The sequence below is a fragment of the Scyliorhinus canicula genome, chromosome 2 (genome assembly GCF_902713615.1).
Source record: "Scyliorhinus canicula chromosome 2, sScyCan1.1, whole genome shotgun sequence".
Lineage (NCBI taxonomy): Eukaryota > Metazoa > Chordata > Chondrichthyes > Carcharhiniformes > Scyliorhinidae > Scyliorhinus > Scyliorhinus canicula.
The window spans coordinates 90,172,342-90,194,922 of NC_052147.1; the positions used below are offsets into that span (position 1 = coordinate 90,172,342).

Below are 22,581 nucleotides of genomic sequence, written 5' to 3' on the forward strand. Positions count from 1 at the left end.
TGAGCCAGCGCGCAGATTGACCGATTGAAAGTCGTCCACAATGACCTCTGCCACCCGGGGGTCACCCGGCTCGCCTACTACATCAGGGCCCGAAACCTGCCTTTCTCCAACGAGGAGGTAAAATCAGTCACCAGGGACTGCCCGATCTGTGCGGAGTGCAAACCGTACTTCTATAGACCAGACAGGGCCCACCTGGTCAAGGCTTCTAGGCCCTTTGAACGCCTTGACATTGATTTCAAAGGGCCACTCCCCTCAACTAACAAGAACGTTTACTTTTTAAACGTCGTAGACGAGTTCTCCCGTTTCCCATTCGCTATCCTGTACCCGACATGACCTCCCACACAGTCATTAGGGCCCTGCATAGCATCTTCACCCTGTTTGGTTTCCCCAGCTACGTACACAGCGACCGGGGTTCGTCCTTCATGAGCGACGAGCTGCGTCAGTACCTGCTCGACAAGGGCATTGCCTCGAGCAGGACTACCAGCTACAACCCCAGGGGGAACGGGCAGGTGGAGAGGGAGAACTCGACGGTCTGGAAGACCGTCCTACTGACCGTCCTACTGACCTTCCGGTCTAGAAAGCTCCAAGTCTCCTAGTGGCAGGAAGTCCTCCCAGACGCGCTTCACGCTATTAGGTCCCTTTTGTGCACAGCGACCAATCAGACCCCTCACGAGAGGCTCTTCATTTTTTCCAGGGGCACTACCACAGGGGTCTCACTTCCGGCATGACTGAGGACACCGGGCCCCGCACTTCTGAGGAAACACGTCAGGGCGCACAAAACCGACCCCCTTGTTGGAAAGGTGCGCCTGTTCCACTCCAACTCCCAGTACGCATTCGTCGAGTTTCCTGACGGCCGTCAGGACACGGTATTCCTCCGGGATCTGGCACCCGCAGATCACAGCGGACAATTCGACCACTGGACAGACTGACGTTGTAGACCACCACCCCTGATTTTTTTGCAGGGGTTGAATGTAATATGATAATTCAGACTCTGTCTTTGTAAGCGCAGTAGCGTTATCCGACCACTAGGGGGAGTAGCTCTGGGAATGCTCAGGAGCTTGTACAGGGCTCCACCCGTGGCTCCGCCCACAACTCCTCCCCCAAGTGCTGCTGTATAAATACCCTTGTCCAGAGTCAGCCTGCAGTTCACTGAGAGTTGATCAACGGGTAACAGGCTGGCTCTGTAGTAAGTCGATTAAAGCCTAGATTCATATCGGAAACACGTGTCTGGTGAATTGATGGTTCCATCAACAGGTTTGGGGGCATTGGTAATGGCCTCTCTGCTGTTCTCACCGGCCCAGTACTCCACAAGCCTGGTTGTAGTGGCTGCCCTGAGAATTTAGGGGCCGTGGCAGAAGCATATGGAAATGGAGGGAGCATCGGTGTGGGCTCCAATTTGTGGTAATAACTGGTTTGTCCCAGAGAGAGGCTGGGGGATCTGTTTATTGAGGGGAGCTTTCCCTGTTTTTAGGATCTGGAAGTGGAGTTTGAATATCTGCAAATAAGGGACTTTGTGTAAAGGCAGGTTTTGACCTTTCCGCTTCTACCACCGCAGGGGATACAGGACAAGTTAGTTTTTAGAATGGGGGTGGGGAAGGGAAAGGTATCGGAAATTTATAAAGAACTTATGGAGTGGGAGGAAACCCAGATAAGGTGAGATAAAACGTAAATGGGAAGATGAGTTGGGAAAGGAGTTAGAGGTGGGCGGATGCTCTGAGCAGAGTCAACACATCCTCATCATGTGCCAGGCGCAGCCCGATACAATTCAAGGTGGTCCACCGGGCACACGTGACAGTGGCTTTGTAAAGAGCCATCAATTATCAGCTAATATGTCACCTTTTAAATGTTATACTTTCACCTCTGGCTCAGGTGCAGGAGAGGGGTATAGTATCACTTGACACAGAGAAAGCATGTGACGGTAGAATGCGACTATTTGTTTGTGATTTTCAGAAAATTTGGATTCGGCCTTGAATTTGTATCTTTGAATGCTTTCCCATTTTCCTGTCCAAATCCTTTATCAATGTTAATAAATTGATATCTGCCTTTACCTGAGTGGGGAAGATTCCGAGAATTTGCAGCATTCTATTCCAGAGGGAAAGACAGACAGGGGCTTGGCCCTCCCAAACTTCCATCAGAGACTGCTGGGAGGTCAGGGTAAGTGCAGGATGGCTCCCTGGCCCTCCCACTAGAATGCAGGCACCATGGCACTGCCTAGGGTTATGGGGGCAAAGGGACCATACCCATGAAATGAGTGGAGGGAGGGTTGAAGGGTGGGAGAGTGCAGGGCAGTCAGTAGTGGCCTTTGGGAGGTTATAATCTTTATTATTGTCACAAGTAGGCTTACATTAACACTGCAATGAAGTTACTGTGAAAATTCCCTAGTCACTACACTCCGGCGCCTGTTCAGGTACACAAGAGGAAAATTCAGAATGTTCAATTCACCCAACAAGCATGTCTTTCAGGACTTGTGGAAGGAATCCAGAGCACCCAGGAACGCAGACACAGGGAGAATCTGCAAACTCTGCAGTTACCCAAGCGGGAAGGGTGGGGGTTCTGAAGAGTGGAGGACTCCAAAACCAGGTGTCCTCACTTGGTGAGTGTGGGAATAAGGGTGCTGGAGGTGCCCAGAAGATCCATCACCACCTGCGGAGTGTTCCCGTACCAGCCTCCCCGAACAGGTGCCGGAATGTGCTGACTAGGGGCTTTTCACGGTAACTTCATTTGAAGCCTACTTGTGATAAGCGATTTTCATTTAATTACTATCCATGTGTGAGGGGTGACATTGCCCATGGCCGGGGGGGAGGGGGAGATCCACAAGCTCATGAAATTGGGGTGCCCTTTCAAAATGGCGGCCCAATCTCAGAGTTCAGCTCTGAAGAAAAGTATGGGCTAAACCTGTGAGAAACTCCCCAGATCCAAAAAAGTGTCATTGAATAGGGTTGGGGAAGTTGCCAGCAGAGCTGGCAGGAAACGTCCTGAAAAACCCACCATAACTTAGACATTTTTGGGAGAATCGTGCCCCCAACCTGGTCTTCACTAGCCCCTATTTGTGGAAATTGAAGGGACCCGATCACTTGGGTAACCTGTTCAGAGAGATTTTGCAGCTTCAGAGAGCTGACAAATTTCAGCTACACCTTTTTCACTACTTTTAAGTTTGCAATTTCACCCGTATGGTTTTTCCTTCCTTTCCTTTGATCTACCTTCCTCCTTGCTGGAGAGGATTTAGTCCTCGGCTCAGCTGGGCATGTGGGGGGGTCGTCTCATGAGGATGGTGCTCGGTTGCTTCCCAGAGATAAACCACCTATTACCTCTACATTCGATCCTGAACACTTGCCTTTCTGGTTCTAAGAGTTAGGGCATGGTAGCAGTTGTCAGGAAAAGTGATTAGCTATAGTATTGCTCATCACAGACATTGTGCTTCCTGTGCTGATAGAAAGTCAGGAAAGAAATCCAGTTCTCACAAGTAACAAAGTAAGTTTTATTTTAACAATTTTCATCCTATCCTTACAAAAGCACAACTAATTACATGGCAAGAACAACAAAGGCATAGTTTTTATAAAAACCTTTTCAAAGAGATTGGTAAACATTAGTTGCCAAGACAGAGCTACAAAAGTTGTACTTCCCCCACAAATCATCTCAGTTAAATAATTACTCTCCCTGGAAGGAGTTTTAAATGTGTTACATTTCCACAGCTGCTATTCTTTGTGCAAATCCACATGTGAGCTTTGTCAGGACATTCAACAAAGCATGGCATCGCCATTAAGCATCATCTGTCTGCAGCAGACATCCACACAATTAGGAGTGGAAATTAAGACAATTTTTTACCTTCCCGCAACCTCACCGCAGGGACAACTTCAAATACTAACATGTATTTCGGAATAGTAAATTACCATGGATGCTGGATCATAAACACAAAAATATTGTAAATTTTCATCTGTGAAGAAAATTGTTGCCTGACTGGAGTATTTCCAACATTTGATTAAATTTCATACTTGTGTCTTATGGTAAACACAATACAAAACATTAGCAAGTTTGATGTTCATCAGTTTACCAATTAATCCGAATATGGAAGAAAGTATAGCTCAGAAAAGCCCACAGCAACTTCAGTCCCAGTTATTTGCCTGGATCTAAAGGAACATGTGGTACAGTTGATACTTACCAATGAGGATTCTCTCACTTCTATATAGGAGTGGGGACTGAACACAAGTGAAAGAGGGTCAATTAAAGGTCTATGGAACATGCAGAAAGCAAGATTAGCACACACAATCAAACACCAACAGGACACTATACAAAACATAAACTGTTGCTGCAGGACACAAATGTGATTAGGTAAAACCACACATCTTTGTTGGGTGGGGGTTCTGTTTGAGCAGAACCAGCAGGATCTAATGGCATTGTAAGGATTTGAAACAAACAAAACAAATCCCACTTTCAGACTGTTCAGGGCTGCACCACACTACAGACAGAGTCTCAATAACAGCTAACTCATCACTTTAAAAGTGGTGAAAAATCTGGTGTAAGACAGAAAATACTGGTACCTCAGTGGATACTCAACTAATATGAAGGGTTCAACCCAAAGCTGTACCTGACCTTCCCAATGCAGGTGGTGATGGATCTTCTGGGCACCTCCAGCACCCTTATTCCACCAACGTTCAGGCTTTGCTGCTTATGAGATGATACAAAGAACCTTAACCATAAAACTGGTTGAAAAAAGGTACTTCAATACAAGCCCCGGAATGTTTCTGCAAGTGCTACAAATTATTTATCTTTTGGACTTAAGTTTCAATTAATTTTTTTTTTTTTTTAAAACTGACCCCCACGCTGAAACTGAATCTCTGCCCCAGAATTGGAAAAAATAAATCAGCAGTGAACCCACTGCACCATCTAGTCTCCCCCCTTCCCATCCCCAAGCCCCAGCTAATTATTATTGTTTTTTTTAAAACAGGTAGTCTAACTTGGGAGGAAAATTAAGCTTTTTGCACATTAGAAATATTGACTTTTAAAGAAATACCACTGAAATTAAGATTTCTACAATAGGATGTGGTAAAGCTTTGAAACAAAAATATGACGGAAAGTTTGACAGAGGCAAATATTCAAATACATGAATGAGAGATTTTGTTTGGTAAACAAAGAGGCGCATAAATGCTCTGCCAGTTGGGATTTGAAGGGCCTTTAATGCAGTCTCTCTACTGGACACAGGCCAAGATCTTCAAAATAGAAAGCAAGCATTTAAAAGCTGGTAATTGGGTAGACAGACAACAGGAAGATCAGACTTTAAGCAAATGCAGCTAAGGGATGTCAGTGCTTGTTAAAATTATTGCTGCCCCGGTACATTACCAGCTCTCTCGATTCCTCCCCAATAAGCTGCACGTCACTGGGACCTTCCATAGGCAGCAGTGAGGCACTTCCACTTTCCACAGCAGCTATTATTTGATGGAACTCTGAGCACTCAATTCAATAAGCAAATAAAACCAAAAACTGTATGTGAATAAAAGGATTATAACAGTGACATTCATCATGTAATTAAATTATTGGATGATGGTCTCACGGAGTTGGTTCAGTAAGACATTTAATTGCGAAATCTATTTGACTTTATGTGCCAAAGCCTAGAGTAGACATTGCTTTATGCAGAGGAAAATGAGAGAGTGTAAAATATGGGAAAGCTCAACAATAAACACATATATACGAAAAATGACAAGTAAATTGGACAGTACAGAACATTGCTTTATTTCATGACATGATCAATCCTCGCCTTGCACTTATCATGTTGTTCTTTTTTTCCTTCCGTTCTTCCAAAAACATTTCCCGCCGGTTTTCCCTGTGATAAAACAGCTTAGGTTAAAATCCTGATTGCAGTTAAACATCTGCTAATCCTAAATAGGTGCCAAATCTATACCCCCAACTAAATCAGGTCAAGCGATACTGGTCACAATGTACCATCGTGGCTAGACCAATATGTCAAGTGAGTGTGCGTGTGTGTGTGTGGGGCAGGTGCAAAGAAAACGGAAAACCATGGGGGAAATTCTCGGCACTGGGATCTTCCGGTTCTGCCGACGGCAAACCCCCACAAGTTTCCTGGCAGCGAGGGGTGAATAGTCTACAACTCAGTCTCAGCTCACACATGGGAATACTTTGTATTTATAGTTACCACTGCCTACGGAATGCACAGCTGGCAAGAAGCAAACACCTGCTGGAGGTGGGAGAAAATGGTCAAAAAAATCTCCTAGAACAAAACAGTCCAAATCTTCAACTAAATGAGCAGATTATTAGGAGATCAACTGAGTATCATCAAAAAACACAAACTGCTTTTTGCAGCTACATTAGTTCTTTTGTTTATAAGACCATAAGCCATAGGAACAGAATTAGGCCACTCGGCCCATCAAGTCTGCTCCGCCATTCAATCATGGCTGATATTTTCTCATCCCCATTCTCCTGCCTTCTCCCCACAACCCCTGCTCCCCTTATTAATCAAGAACCTATCTATCTCTGTTCTCAAGTTGATATTACAACAGATAATCGAACTGCTGAAACACAATCAATTTTTTTTTTAAATCAATATTTTCTCCCCCTTATTTGACACTCCAGAGTTCACCCTGTGAGGCAAGCACCTCCCACCCCCCCACAGAAACCTCCCTTGTCTTAACGGGGCCCCTGTTGAAGTTTGAAACCTATGTATTATTCTACCCTCTTCACGAAGTATGTTCCCACATCAATACTAATCCTGATACTTGGAAAACCAAGGTCATGGGGCCTCATACCTGGTTTACCAATTCTAAATGCAGCATATCAACAGACGAAAACAGACAAGATTGGTGAATATACTAAACACCAAACTGATTGAACCCTGAACCTTCACCTGGTCTGTAACTTTGGCTGCTTAGGATCCTTTTTGTGAGAATGGGCCTTCTGGTTCTCTTTCATTTCGTCCCAATTTTTCAGCTTCCCTACAAAGCAAAATATAAGTAATCAGGTATAATTGGTGGAAATTCAGAACTATTCAAATGGAGGTGCATTCCAAATTAAAAACAAAATATTAACTGTAAACTTATGGCAGCAACAACTAATAGAATACTGTCACCAAGAAGGGTTCCTTTGACTCAGCAAGGCTGTTTCCTACTCCATCCCTTTCAACTCCGGTTGATTCAAGCAGGTGGATAAATTCCACCCAGCCCTCTAATTAGGTGGCTATACAGAGCACAAAAGCAAGGTGTAGAGATGAGTCACGTCATCCCCACTCCATCTATTGGGAGAATACAATACAGCTTTTCCCACCCATCGGGACAAATGCCATGAAGTGTATTGGGATATTGGGATACTCCACAGAGCAGAGTGATGTTTGTGAGTAGGTGCTTATTGGCAGCACCAATAAGTTCCTTCCTTGACAGAAATCTTTGTATCCTCACTGGCTACAGACGAGGTCCCAGAGGAAGGGAGAATAGCTAATGTTGTTCCTTTGTTTAAGAAGAGTAGCAAGGATAATCCAGGAAATTACAGGCCAGGAAATTATTGGAGAGGATTCTTTTGAGACAGGATTTACTCCCATTTGGAAGCAAGTGGACATTTAGCGAGAGGCAGCATGGTTTTGTGAAGGGGAGGTTGTGTTTCACCAACATGATCGAGTTTTGAGGAAGTGATGAAGATGATTGCTGAAGGTAGGGCAGTGGATGTTGTCTACATTAACTTCAGCAAGGCCTTTGACAAGGTCCTTCATGGCAGACGGTACAGAAGGTGAAGTGACACTGGATCAGAGGTGAGCTGGCAAGATGGATACAGAACTGGCTCAAATCATAGAAGAGAGGGTAGCAGTGAAAGGATGCTTTCTGAATGGAGGGCTGTGACGCGTGGTGTTTCGCAAGGATCAATGCTGGGGCCTTTGCTGTTTGTAGTACATATAAATGAGTTGGAGGAAAATGTAACCTGTCTGATTAAGTTTGCAGACGACACAAAGGTTGATGGAATTATGGATAGTGATGAGGACTGTCAGACGGCATGATATAAATCTGTTACACACTTGGATGGAGAGATGCCAGATGGAGTTTAATCCAGACAAATTGAGGTAATGCATTTTGGAAGATCTAATACAGGTAGGAAATATATAGTAAATGGCAGAACCCTTAAGAGTATTGACAGGCAGAGGGATCTGGGTGTACAGGTGCACAGATCATTGAAAGTTACAACACAGGTAGTCAAGAACGCATACTTGACTTCATCAGCTGGGGCATAGAGTATAAAAATTGGCAAGTCATACTGCAGCTGTATAGAATTTTTGTCAGGCCACACCGGGAATATAGTGTTCAATTCTGTTCACTACCAGAAGGATGGGGAGACTTTGGAGAGGGTACAGGAGAAGTTTACCACGATCTTGCCTGATATGGAGGGCATTAGCTTTAAGGACAGGTTGGATAAACTCTATTTGTTCTCACTCCACAATGATATACATAATGGAAGAGGCTTCAAGAAAGAAACTAAGCAGAATCATTCTTCGTGCACTTTGAAAAGAACTGCAGATACTTGTAAATGCATCATTCTTGTCTTGTGCACATGCTTTAGGTTGGAGATATGCATAGATAATCCTCCGTTCCTGTTGATCAGTAACAAACGTTACTTAGGGTCCCATCCTCCCCCGATGTACGTTCAGATTTTGGAATCTTAAACAACTAAAACCATGCATCCCAATGGCCCAAAGCACCACTAAGATGTTTGTTCATTCATTTAAAAAAAAAAATTATGGAGCAATTTTAGTGTGGCCAATTCACCTAGCCTGCACATCTTTGGGTTGTGGGGGTTGAGACACACGCAGACACGGGAAGAATGCAAACTCCACACGGACAGTGACCCAGGGCCTGGATCAACCCGGGCCACAACCTAGCTCTTTCTCCATAGTGGTTCAAACTTTAGCCAGAAAATGGTATCAAATCATGGCTCCTTTTAAGAGTTTACGGCCAGAAGAAATTCCTCATGATGATTGCAGGTCTTTGGTTTAGAGGAGCTCAAATCAGTTACTACGTTTATCATTGGTTGGTGAGTGAGCTGGAGGGCATAATTTGTTCTTTTGGCAGTAAATATAAGAAGTTGACAGGATTAAAGACGGAATGTACCACCAGCTTTTAAAAGAGAAGTGGATAATTATGTGAAGACAACAATTTAAATGCATTGCTTTTTCTAGAATTGACATGGGTGCAATGAGCAAAATGTATCTCGAGCTGTAACAGTCTTGGATTCGAATGGAAAACATGCTTTACCAATATTTGTACTTTGGCCCAATGGGAAATTTTGCAAAAGCGTAGATGAAGCGATGCTTACTGACCTCTGTGTGGCTTGTATGAAAGAGGGCGAGACAAGCTTGCCTTCAGGTCAAACTTTTTGTTGGTTCCAGGAGTAGTGATGCCAGAGAACCGGTACGGCGTAACCACTGAAACCAGAGAATAATGATGAGACCATTAAAAACAATCTTAAAGTAAAATGTGCTGTTGCCTAATTTCATCTCGTATTTCCTTGATCTCAACTGAAAATTCAGTGCACACAATACAATTGAGAATGTTCTAGGGACATAAGAAAATAAGCCAGCTATTTAGCTACCTGAAGCCTATTCCAATATTCAATGTGATCATCATCAAGAATGTTATAAATTGGGGATTGGTTCCTGAACCAAGGTCTGATTGTCACCAAAATATTGTACTCCGTTATAAAAAATATAGCAATAAATTTGATTCTGGCCTAGGGTGACTCTGTGGAGTTTGTACAATCGCCCCATGTCTGCGTGGATTTCCTCCGGTTTCCTTCCACAGTCCAAATGCGTGCAATTCAGGTGGATTGGCCATGATCAATGCATGCGGATACAGCGATAGGACCAGGGAATGGGGCTAAGTAGAGTGCTCTTTCAGACAGTATTGCAGACGTTTTTTTGTTTTAAAATAATTTTTATTCAAATTTTTGCATAATATCCCCCCCCACCCGCGCATACACAGCGGAAGAGATAAACTAACACCCATCATTCTCCCAAAACATCTGCCCGTCCCTTCAATAGACAGAACAGAACCCCCCCCCCCCCCCCCCCCCCCCGCGTATACACAGAAGAGGAAATGAATTAATGCCAGACATTGGCACAGAACAACTATGCCCGTCCCTTTAGTACAACACAACAAAACACCCCCCCCCCCTTCCCCCAGCTCCTCCTCCCATTTACCCTTCAACTCCTCAACCGAGGCCTCGTCCATCTCCTGCATCACTTGGCACGCCGCCGAGATCCTCCCCATCCCAACCCACACCCCCGAGAGCACCCTGTCCTGGACCCCATGCGGCAGCAGCAGAGGGAACCCCGCCACCAGCCGCCTGACAAACGCCCTCACCTGCATGTACCAAAAGGCGTTCCCCGGGGGGGGAGCCCGAACATCCTCTCCAGCTCACCCAGGCGCGCAAATTTCCCATCTATAAACAGGTCCCCCAACCTCCCGATACCTGCCCTGTGCCAACTCAGGAACCCGCCATCAATTCTCCCCGGAACAAACCGGTGGTTCCCCCATATCGGGGACCCCATCGAGGCCCCCACCTCCCCCCTGTGCCGCCTCCATTGCCCCCAGAATTTGAGGGTAGCCACCACCACCAGGCTCGTGGTATACCTTGTTGGAGGGAACGGCAGTGTCGCCGTCACCAGCACCTCCAGGCTCATGCCCACACAGGACGCCATCTCCATCCTCTTCCATGCTGCCCCCTCCATCACCCACTTACGCATCATCGCTGCATTGGCAGCCCAATAGTACCCACAGAGGTTGGGCAGCGCCAGCCCCCCCCAAATCCCTGCCCCGCTCCAAGAACACTCTCCTCACCCTCGGGGTCCCATGTGCCCACACAAAACCCGTTAACCTGTCTGAAATAGGCCTTCGGGCTAAGGATGGGGAGGCACTGAAACAGGAACAGAAATCTCGGAAGCACCGTCACCTTGACTGACTGCACCCTACCCACCAGAGACAGCGGTAACATGTCCCACCTCTTAAACTCCTCCTCCATTTGCTCCACCAGCCTTGTACGGTTAAGCTTATGCAGGGCCCCCCAGCTCCTGGCCACCTGCACCCCCAAGTACCTAAAGCTCCTCTCCGCCCTTTTCAATGGGAGCCTACCAATCACCCCTCCTGGTCCCCCGGGTGTAACACAAACAGCTCGCTCTTCTTAAAGTTGAGCTTGTACCCCGAAAAGTCCCAGTATTGCAGACTTGATGGGCTAAATGGCCTCATTCTGCACTGCAGGGATTCCAAGGATCGCAATTATAAAATGTTAATTTTAAAAAGCTTGGAAACAAAAGATTCACCAAGTAAAAACATATTGGAATAACAACCGTTATCTGGAGTCATAGATGGGCAGCACAGAACGTCAATGCACACATATGAATGCTTGAACTTTTTCAATGGCATGACATGGTAAAGTCGAAACCAACGTTACAAATTTGAAACAGGGGTCAATTTATGAACATTTTATGTGCCGTTTGTCATACTTGAATGTCACAAAGCCAAGGACTGCTTGAACCTACTTCCGGACCCCCTATTTCCATATCTTATTTTAGGATCGTTGCTCATTTTAAAACTGGAGACTAATGGCTTAATTGTCGCTCATATGAATATTTCCCAACTTCACCGATGAAACATCTGGCTCCAATTTTTAAGGCTACATCCCTAGTTTCTTTTTAACTACCCTATCATTTGCCCATAATATCTTGAAGACCTCTTAATCTTGTAAAATCCCAGAGTCTGCTGTTCCCAATTTAACCTTCTGGCATCTAGGTACCATTCTGAAGTCTGAACTGTACTCAAAGGTCAATATTTCCCTATGGACAAGTGGTGTTCAGAACTCAATCTTTATTGTCACAAGTAAGCTTACATTAACACTGCAATGAAGTACTGTGAAAAGCCCCTAGTCGCCACATTCCGGCGCCTGTTCGTATACACAAGAGGGAGAATTCAGAATGTCCAATTCACCTAACAGCTTATCTTTTGGGACTTGTGGGAGGAAACCGGAGCACCCGGAGGAAACCAGACACAGGGAGAACATGCAGACTCCTCACAGACAGTGACTCAAGTCGGGAATCGAACCTGGACCCTGGCACTGTGAAGCACCAATGCCAACCACTGAAGCACCAATGCCAACCACTGTGCTACCATGCTGCCAATCCAGGTGTCTAAATAGTGCTTTCTATAGCTGAAGCACAATTTATACCCTCCTTCTGTTCTAGTTTTCCAGATAAAGGCCAACTTTCCATTAGCTTTTCTCATTTTCTGTACCTCATGACATTTTAACGATCTATTTCTCTGGATCACCCCCCCGTTTCCAGCTTGTCACTACTTAGAAAGTACTCAGCTCTATCTTTTTATGATCAAAGTGGTTGGCCTCACACTTGCCAGTATTGAAATCCAATTGATAGCTTTTCCCTTTCATTTCTATTGATCTATTGTCAGTTCAGGTTTCCACCTATACTGCCATCCCTATCTTTGTAGAAAACCCAGATGTGGTTCTCTGTCCCTACATGCAAATTGTTAAATGTATATAATGATTGGTTTGAAGCCCCAACACAGATTCTTACAGAACATCTTTCCTGCCAATTAGAGTACCTGTTCATTAGCCAACTTGTTCATTAGCCCAACTCCATCTCCTGCTTCTCAGCTTATTTCCTAACCATGTTAATAATTTGCCTTCAATTCCATTGAGCTTCAACCTTAGCCAACAATATATTGGAGGGACTTTTATCATCAATGCCTTCTGGAAGTAAACTGCCATAGAAATCTGTCCAGCATGGGCAGCACTGTAGCACAGTTGCTTCACAACTCCAGGGTCCCAGGTTCAATTCCTGACTTGGATCACTGTGCACAGTCTGCACGTGTTTGCATGGGTTTCCTCCCACAGTCCAAAAATGTGCAGGCAAGGTGGATTGGCCATGCTAAACTGCCTTTAGTGTCCAAAATGGTTAGGTGGGGTTACCGGAATAGGATGGAGGCGGGGGCTTAAGTAGGTGCTCCTTCCAAGGGCCGATGCAGACTCGATGGGCTGAATGGCCTTCTTCTGCACTGTAAATTCTATGATTCTCTGTCCAATACTTTTGACACCTCTTCAAAAGATTTACACATACATGGTGGTTTTCTCTGATCAGCTGAAAATTCTCAAGGTGCTCAGTCACCTGTCCTTAGAATTCCCTCTTTTCCCCATTTTTGTTTTTCTTAAATAGTGAGATGGCATGTCCACTGACTTGTACAAGTTATGCACCTTATTAATTAAATATGTCCAATCAACACTGCAAAAAAGTCAACTCTACTGAAACACCAAGATCTATGAAAACTTCATTCTCAGCAACACAGTTCATTAGAGGACAAATAGTTCCTTGTGAGGGGCAATACTTCAATTTTATTATTCTATGCATTTACACAATTGGTCCAACTCATTTGTCATGGTCAAGCTGCCTTCTTTTTCACTACCTTTGAATAAAATTGGACTGGTTTGCATAGAGCTAGAGTCCAGATTCTTGATTAAAGACTACCAGCCCGAACATCAATCCCTGCGAGTCACAATTGCTTGCCCCACCCTTTCAAATAAACACCATCTGCAACTAACATCTTCTCCATTACCAGGGTTTATCAGGAATCCCCACAACTATATATGACACATTTTTTGAGAAATCTAACCTGCATCACAAGGTTTCCACTATCCAGTTAGGATGTTAACGCTTCAAGGCCAAGGACAGTCAAACAGGATCTTTTTCCTCTTCTGAATGCATAGAGATTTCTATTTACTAAGCTATTTTATAAGAAATTAAACAATTTTGCTGCTAATTAATTCCATTATTTTACATGGTCCAGGTGGATCATCACCAAAGAAACCATTGGTCATTGGGAACTTGCTTTGCGGTTAACACACCACTGGTATTTCAACTGATGTAGCATTCTTGTTGCGTTCTCTGCTCAAAGGCATGTCCTTGGCGATAATCCACCAACCACAGCAAAGTGCTGCAATTGTTTACTATAGGCAGGGTGAGGAGTTAGGACCCGAATCTCCCTTAGCCAGAACAGGTCTCAACCCCCATGCTGCTGACACTAATCTGATCCACACACTAGCCACCTAAACTAATTGCAAGATGCAGTGTACAAAAACACTGAAGCAGTACCTTTAGTCTGATCAGAGCTACGAGTATTGATGTTGGTTTGTTTCTGGCCTTTTGGTTTCTCAGGTCCTTTTGTCACTTCAGTGCCTGGGTTACTGGGCGGTAGTGTGTAACCAGACTTCCTGGTTGGTGTCTTCATTGCACCACGTTTAACATTGCCCTTGGTAGTATCTGTAAACCTGTACAACATAATGTATATTAAATATACACACATTAATTGAACTAGACACACATACAAGTGGATGGATGGGGAAAAGAGAAAAGTGGAGGAGCAATACCATTGAATAATTGCTACAATGAAAAATATTAGAGTCAAGAACATTGCATTATTAAGAATGTACCTCCACCCCAACTCTAGATAGGCTTCCACGTTTTCTATTCTTCAGATAGATAGGTATCCAAATTGGTGCAATATTCAAGGATGGAGTGCACAGAAATGGGTTTAGAAATTACAAGAGCTCGCCCAAAGCTCTCTCTAGGTCTTGTTGAAAGTGGTTGAGGGCATTACCTGACATTCATCTTGGTGACAGAGCACACAGGAGGCAAGACTGATTTGTCAGTCACGGTGACTGCAGCAGCAGAGCAACGCGGTGATTTATGCTGGTTGGTGGGAGTGGAGAATCGGTCAATTTTTGATGTCTGATGTACCGGGCTAAAAAGAGGGAGTGTGTTCTTCACAGACTGGGGGGGGAAAAAAATAATTTTTAAAAAAAATCAACCTTACATTGCTTATACAGAAAAAAAAATATTAAAACACAGTTGCATCCCAATCAAACTACTACCAGATACAATTGAGAATCAAACAGTTTTAGACCCTGTTTATTGGACATGAAGACAATATTCTAGTATGAAAGGAATAAGGTAGGAAGTGGTAAAGCATCTCTGCCAGTTACCAGCAGCAAACCAAACCAGCCAGTGCAGAAGTTAATCATCAGGTCACAAGTCACCTAGCAAGGAGTTCCCAAGTCTTACCAAATGACATATTTGAACAATGTCTGCTAGCAATGGTACTTCAGCACTTCCAGGTGTAAATTATTGGGTTAAGTCCAATTTCCTGTCTAATTGATTTGCTTAGTACTGAGGAATTTAATGGAGTGGATTTTCAGTTTCACATAATTCTTCCAACCTTCATGTTGTTGTATGGAAGCTTAATTTCAGGTACTCTGGAGAAGGTGGTTTTCAGCCAAGTCTCTACTTACGGCAATATATTTCCAGTCAGGATGGTTGTAGTTTGGAGGGGAATTACCAGGCGGTGGTGTTCCCATGTATTTGCTGCCCTCTTCTAATACCCTCTTTTTAGATGGTAGTGGCCATGGGTTTAGAAGGTGCTATCCGAGGTGTCTTAGTAAGTTTCTGTAGTGCATCTTGGATGTCACTGTGCATCAGTGATGGAGGGGAAGTGTGTTTGTGGATGGTAGATGGGGTTAACTGGGCTGGTATTGAACCAGAGTGCTGTTGGAAATCCACCAGGCAGGAGGATAATTTTCCACCATATCTGACATGCCTTGTGGATAATGGACAGGATTTGGATTTTTAAAAAAAAAATTAATTTACAGGATGTGGGCAGTCCTTGAGGAGTAGATACACCCACTGGTGCTTTTAGTGAGGGAGTTCCTCGATTTTGACCCAGCGACAGTGAAGAAACTGCGATATATTTCAAGTCAGGATGGTGAGTGACTTGGAGGGGAACCTCCAGGTGGTGGGGTTCCCAGGTATCGGCTGCTCTCGCCCTTCTAGATGGTAGCGGTCATGGGTTTGGAAGGTGTTGTCCGATGAACCTTGGTGAGTTATTGCAGTGCATCTGCATGTTAGATTCTCGCTTGTTGGAAATGGTCATTGCCTTGCACGTGGTGAGAATGTTACTTTGTCAGCCCAAGCCTGGATATTGTCACGATCTTGCTGCATTTGGACACGACTGCTTCAGTATCTGAGTCGTCATGAATGGTGCTGAACATATCCCCACTTCTGACCTTATGATGGACGGTCATTGATGAAACAGCTGAAGATTGTTGGGCCTGCCCTGAAAAACTGCAGTTATGTCCTAAAATGACGCTCAGGGCAGCACGGTGGCGCAGTGGGTTAGCACTGCGGCCTCACGGCACCGAGGTCTCAAGTTCGATCCCGACTCTTGGTCACTGTCTGTGTGGAGTTTGCACATTCTCCCTGTTTGCGCATGGGTTTTGCCCCCACAATCCAAAAATGTGCACGCTAGGTGGATTGGCCACTCTAAATAGCCCCTCAATTGGAAAAAACGAATTCGGTACTCTAAATTTATATTAAAAAAAGAAATAACGCTCAACCTCCCAACAACCATAACTATCTTCTTGTGTGCTAGGTATGACTCCAACCAATAGTGAGGTTTCTCTCTCCTGACCGCCACCTCCCAGCACTTTTCATTGAACCAGAGTTGATGGCAATGGTAGAGTGGGGGATATACTCAGCCAGGAGGTTACAGATTGTGGTTGTATACAAATCTGTTGTTGATGGCCCACAGAATCTCATGGAAATTCAGTCTTGATTGGCTGTTATCTGTTCAAAATTTATTCCATTTAACACAGTGGTAGTGCCACAGAACTCAATGGAGGTTACCTCAATGTGAAGACGGGACTTTCTTCACAGGGACTGCGTGGTGGCTACTCAGTCATGGCCATATGTACCCGTGATAGACAGATTGGTGATGATGAGGTCAAGTATGTTTTTTCCCTCACCACCTGCCACAGGTTCAGTATAGCAGCTATGTCCTTTTGGACCCAGCCTTCAGTCAATAGTACTGCTATTGAACGACTCTTGCTATGGACATTGAAGTCTTCCATCCAGAATATAGTCTGTGCCGTTACCACCCTCAACGATTCCCCCAAGTGGTGATAAGCACTGACACACAGTATGTGGTAATCAGGAGGAAATTTCCCACCTTTGACCTGATGCCACGAGACTTCATGGGGTCCAGAGCTAATGTTGAGACCTCACTGGGAAACTCCCTCCTGACACACCACTGTGCCACCACACTGATGATATCTGGGACATAAAATCATATTTTGTAGATAATGATTATGACTATGTTAAGCTGCTCCAACTTTCCCAAGTTTGCACAAGCCCCCAGATGTTAGTAAGGAGAATTTTACAGGGTAGACAGGGTTGAGTTTGGCATAGTCGCTTCCAGTCCCTACATTGATAGTGGGAGGTCCGTCCAATTAGAGTGTCTGGCTATTATGATACAACTGTGGATTGCTGGGCTATTTCAGAGGGCATTTAAGAGTCTGAAGTTGGGGTGGTGTAGTGGGTAGCACTGCTGCCCCATGGCACCGAGGACCCGGGTTCAATCCCAGCACACTGACTGTGCAAACTCCACACAATCTCCCCGTGTCTGCGTGGGTCTCACTACACAATCCAAAGATGTGCAGAGTAGGTGAATTGGCCGCGCTAAATTACCCCTTAATTGGAAAAAAAAGAAGAGAGAACTGGGTACTGAAAAGTCTGAAGTTACAAGGACAGCAGATTTCTTTCCCTAAAGGACATTAAGGAACCAGATGGAATTTTATGACAAGACATTGGTTTCATGATCATCAATTAATTTTAAACAGATTTTTTTCAAACCCAGGTGCCCAGAATATTATCTTGGGTCTCTGGATTACGTGTCCAGTGACAATATCATGATACCACTGCCTTCCTGTTCTGAAAATACTTATTGTTGAATCTCATGAAATCTTTGATGCATGGAAGCGTTAGAAATATTCAAAATTATAGAAATAGTAAACAGTAAAAGACTATGCCCACTGATTAATCAGTGATGTGTGGGTAAATGCAGAGTTAGTACTAGAGGCACAGAGCAGAAGGTTATGAAGAATGTTTTACCCATACTAAAGAGTTATTACAGTATGTTTAGCAGTGTCCATTGAAGCAGCATCAATCTGAATATTCATGCGGAAAATTAGAATAAAAATACCAAGAATTTGGGGAAAGAGTGAAAATTGGTAAAATGTTCAATGTGGAGCTGGCATCAGCACTGTGGACCCAGAGGCCAAGGTGTGCGAATTTGATTTTCTGTAACTCCCCAATTCTAATTAGATATTAGAAAGATGATGAAAATCCATTGTGAAAACTAACATTTTCTGTAATTCAGCAATTTAAATTTACAAATTCTTCGTACCCAGCGCTATTTGAAATACATTTGAAATGCTTCATATTGGGAAACAGAATTAAAGTTGTATAAAAATATAGGTGAATGAAAAATATGAAGAAGCATTTATCAAGACATTCAAGAGGGAACTGAATAATTGTCTGAAGGGAGAAAATTTGCAGGGCTAAAGCGAAAGGGCAGTAGGGAGTGGGACTAGGTGAATTGCACTTCCAGAGAGCTGGCACAGAGACAATGGACCAAACGGCCTCTGTGCTGTAACTATTCTATGACTTATAATAAGCAGATAAGGAAATAATTAAGTGAAAGAAAAGAAATTAAGTCAACAGTTCCAGCAAAGAGCTTCAGAAATCCACCTACATTGCACATCTTTGGGTTGTGGGGGCGAGACCCATGCAGACATGGGGAGAATATGCAAACTCCACACAGGCCAGAATCGAATCTGGGTCCTCAGCGCTGTGAGGCAGCAGTGCTAACCACTGCACCACCACGCTACCCGAGAAATGTTTCAAAGATAACAGTTTTCTAATCTTCCCAATTAATCAGTCATATTGTAGCACTGTGGATAATACAACAAAATCCTCGATAAATAAAACATCCCAAATCCAGTCCACAATTCCATAAGTCAAAGCTGCTTTCTTGAATGTCAATAGGCTGACAGTATTAGCAATGTACTCACAGAACGTGTCACATTAAACTCAAGCTCATTTCCCACCAGAAGTCATTATACAGACATCAGCAGTAGAAATGAGAGTTGTGTGGGAAAATAGAGATCCCCTGAAGCAGCCTGGCCGAGAACAGCTTATACTAATCAGCCTGAAGAGAACCTGGTCCATATGTTTTGGATATACCACAAAGTTTGATAAAGGTATGAAAAATTGGAACCAAAAAATCAAGATTTGCAGTAAATTCTTTATACTCAGGATTAAGGGAAACAGAACACACATCCGGGAGTTTATTTTACAATAGAAGGGGTACTTTTCTACATGGTATAACAGCATGGTCGTTCACCCGAGTGTGCACACACGGACCTTACATGCTTATAATTGCCCACTTCTAGACAGTTTACGTTTTAGAGGACGTGCAGTGGACAGGGTCAAATGTAGTCGCATTGGTCATAAAATGACCCCTTGTAAGGAGGACACTAGAGATTACCTCTGAATGAGAGAATGGGGATAAGTGCATATAGCAGATGTCAACGTACAGCTGCCCGTTTAATTGTAGACCTATCCTCACCTGTTTGATAGAGTTACCAATAGTTCCAATTCGTTTCCTTTTTCGTTCAACATACAAGTCAATTGATTCCATCTTGTTGAAATTAGCTTGATGAATCTTTTTCCAGTCTACAAATATCAAAATGCCACATTAACAGATCACAATCCAAAATAAAACAGTGTAACACTGAACCCATGAAACTCTTTGTAGCACCTTATCAAGGGCCCTAGTCTATTCTCCCACTTCTTTGAAGAATTCAATAAGATTGTTTGAACATTTAAAAAAAAAATATAAATTTAAAGTACCCAATTCATCCCCCCCCCCCCCCCAATTAAAGGCATGGCCAATTCACCAACCCTGCACATCTTTGGGTTGTGGGGGCGAAACCCACGCAAACAGGGGGAGAATGTGCAAACTCCACACGAACAGTGACCCAGAGCCGGGATCGAATCTGGGACCTCGGCGCCGTGAGGCAACAGGGCTAATCCACTGTACCATCGTGCTGCCCTTAAGATTGTTTAAACATAGCCATTCCCTTTTGAAATCTGAGCCGACTTCCAAAATCACATTCTTCATCGCTAGATCTTTAGTTATCTCATCTCTTGGTAGAGATTCTAGCATATTCCCGGTAACTAACAATAAGTCAATTGGTCGATGGTTTATCTCCCTTTACAAAGGTACGAATGACATTTGAAATTTGCCATACCGGTGTCACTATTCCCTTCATTTATCAGAGTTGTGTATTAACCCTGGAACTTTGTTATCTACTACTTATTTATTATAAAACAAAATGACAGGAGGGCGGACGCCCTTGTCTTTGCCTCCCTGATCGCCCGCCGTAGAATCTTGTTTGGCTGGTGGTCAGCAGCATCACCCAAAGCTGCAGACTGCTGTCTGACCTCTCAGAATCTCTCCAAATGGAGAAAATCTAATTCGTCATCAGAGGGTCAGGCGACAGCTTCCACAGAACATGGAAGCCATTCACCCAATTGTTTGGGGATCTGTTTGTGGCCAACGAACAAGCAGAAGAATTGCCAGGTAGCCAAGAATCAGGGGAAAGTAGCCAGGGTGTGAGGAGAAGGGGGGGGAGGGGAGAAATACAGCTAAACCCAAGAGAAAAGAAAGGCGAACCACAGGAGGGGGGTGGGTGAAGAGAAGAGGGAGGAGACAGGGAACAATAGAGGGGAACCAGAGAGGTGGGGGGGGAATTAAAACAAGAGGTTCTACCTCTATCCAGGATCCAAGAAGTACAAGAAGCCAGAGTCTGCCTGAGAAGTTGACAAGATGTACCCAGTACAGGTTTTTGCTTGTTCAATGGCCCTTGGCTGGAACGGGAAGTCCAACCTCTTATGCCGTATTAACTGCCGCCTAGTTTACAAAACCATGTTTTATGTTTAATTAATCTTTTACTTTAAAACCATATGAAGATTTTGCTGTTGACTTCTCAATCACATCCAAAATCCCTACAGTAAACAAGCAGGACTTAGTCCAAGTTAAGATACATGCAGCAGAGATGTAGAGGGTAGAATGTGGGACACTAGCCAGGTATGCACTAGAGGTAACAAAGTCAAATGTAGGTTTCAGCAGTTGAGTCAAGACAGAGATAATGCTATGGGAATCATACCATCATTTATCTTTCTACCTGAACTATTGTACATTTCTACTACCTAATTAGTAGCCTTTTCAGAATAAAAAAAAACCGGCGCAAATAATATGCAGGTGAACTGACATATGTATAGTTCTCACTCAATTTACTAAAAGACATTGGTAACTAAGGGGAGATGATGTCAGTGCAGGGACCTGGTGATCTTCACTTCTTTTATCTAGTGTCAGAACCAACAGGGAGTATGTACAGTATTTGACAATCATAGGAGCATCATAGTACAAAATCTTACATTGTAAACTGTAATGTTGTAGGATGGAGTGGCAATGTCGCAAAGTTAAACTACTTTGTCACTTTACAGAGAATCACAATATTTCCTTACCAGGAGTGACATGGTTTAGTCCACTTTTTCCAACTGAATGAACAAGACGTGGAATTTTGCCGGTCTTCGATTGAGCCGCAGTTCCTATAGTCAAGTAAAGACAGGATCAATAACTAATCACCTATAAGATATTTTTGATCAGTATCTTCTAACTAGTCTCACTTTGGAAGCTGGACAGGAAACAAAATGAACAACAGCACCTTAAGTCAGGCACAATGTAATTTTAGCTGCTGTGTGCAGATTGTTACTGGAGGCTAGAAGGGCTAGCAAACTGTTAACATTGGGGGCAAACTAGTTAGAATCATAGAATTTACAGTGCAGAAGCAGAAGGAGGCCTTTCAGCCCATCTGGTCTGCACCAGCCCTTGGAAAGAGCAACCTACTTAAGCCCACACCTCCACCCCATCTCTGTAACCCAGTAACCTCATCTAACCTTTTTTGGACACCAAGGGCAATTTAACATGGCCAAGCCACCTAATCTGCACATCTTTGGACTGTGGGAGGAAACCGGAGCACCTGTAGGAAACCCGTGCAGACATGGGGAGAATGCCGCAGACAGTGACCCAAGCCGGCAATTGAACCTGGAGCTGTGAAGCAACAGCACTGCTTGCTGCCTCAGTGCGACTGCTGTGCAGGCAAGAAAACTTGCCCTCTCTCCAAGTCAAAATTCTCTGGATTTGTCACACTCCAAGGCTTGTTGGTTAGAGAAGAATCCAGCTGCTGATACAGGCAGGCCAGCATGCATCAATGCTGGTTCCAGCCCGTAAAAATTGTGAGGTTAAGTGGCAGGAAGGTTATCTGGCTGTAAAGCCACCTGCTAAATGCAAAATAGATGATTGATATGAAATAGGGCAAACAAGGTGATCAGTCAGCATTGCAGCGACTCATGCAAAATGAGACACTGAAGAGGAGGGGAGGGGGTTTGTAAGTCATGCGATGTAAGTCACAAAGGGCTGGTTCAGCACAGTGGGCTAAATAGCTGACTTGCAATGCAGAACAATGCCAGCAGTGTGGGTTCAATTCCCGTACCAGCCTCCCTGAACAGATGCCGGAATGTGGCGACAAGGGCTTCTCACAGTAACTTCATTGAAGCCTACTTGTGACAAT

The 22,581-nt window shown here is 44.1% G+C and overlaps 1 protein-coding gene across 2 annotated transcripts in view; it reads right to left on the bottom strand.

Moving 5' to 3' along the window:
• Nucleotides 1-3,457: 3,457 nt before the first annotated feature.
• The window catches only part of nusap1 (nucleolar and spindle associated protein 1), a 39,279-nt gene continuing 20,155 nt past the window's right edge, over nt 3,458-22,581 (bottom strand). For both annotated transcript variants that reach the window (XM_038782639.1, XM_038782629.1), the window contains 7 exons: nt 21,476-21,559; nt 19,512-19,618; nt 14,649-14,821; nt 14,144-14,319; nt 9,308-9,412; nt 6,857-6,944; nt 3,458-5,818 (listed from right to left, as the gene is read on the bottom strand). In XM_038782639.1, coding sequence (XP_038638567.1) covers nt 5,731-5,818; nt 6,857-6,944; nt 9,308-9,412; nt 14,144-14,319; nt 14,649-14,821; nt 19,512-19,618; nt 21,476-21,559 — 821 coding nt within the window. In that variant the 3' untranslated portion in view covers nt 3,458-5,730. The remainder of the gene's footprint in view (nt 5,819-6,856; nt 6,945-9,307; nt 9,413-14,143; nt 14,320-14,648; nt 14,822-19,511; nt 19,619-21,475; nt 21,560-22,581) is intronic.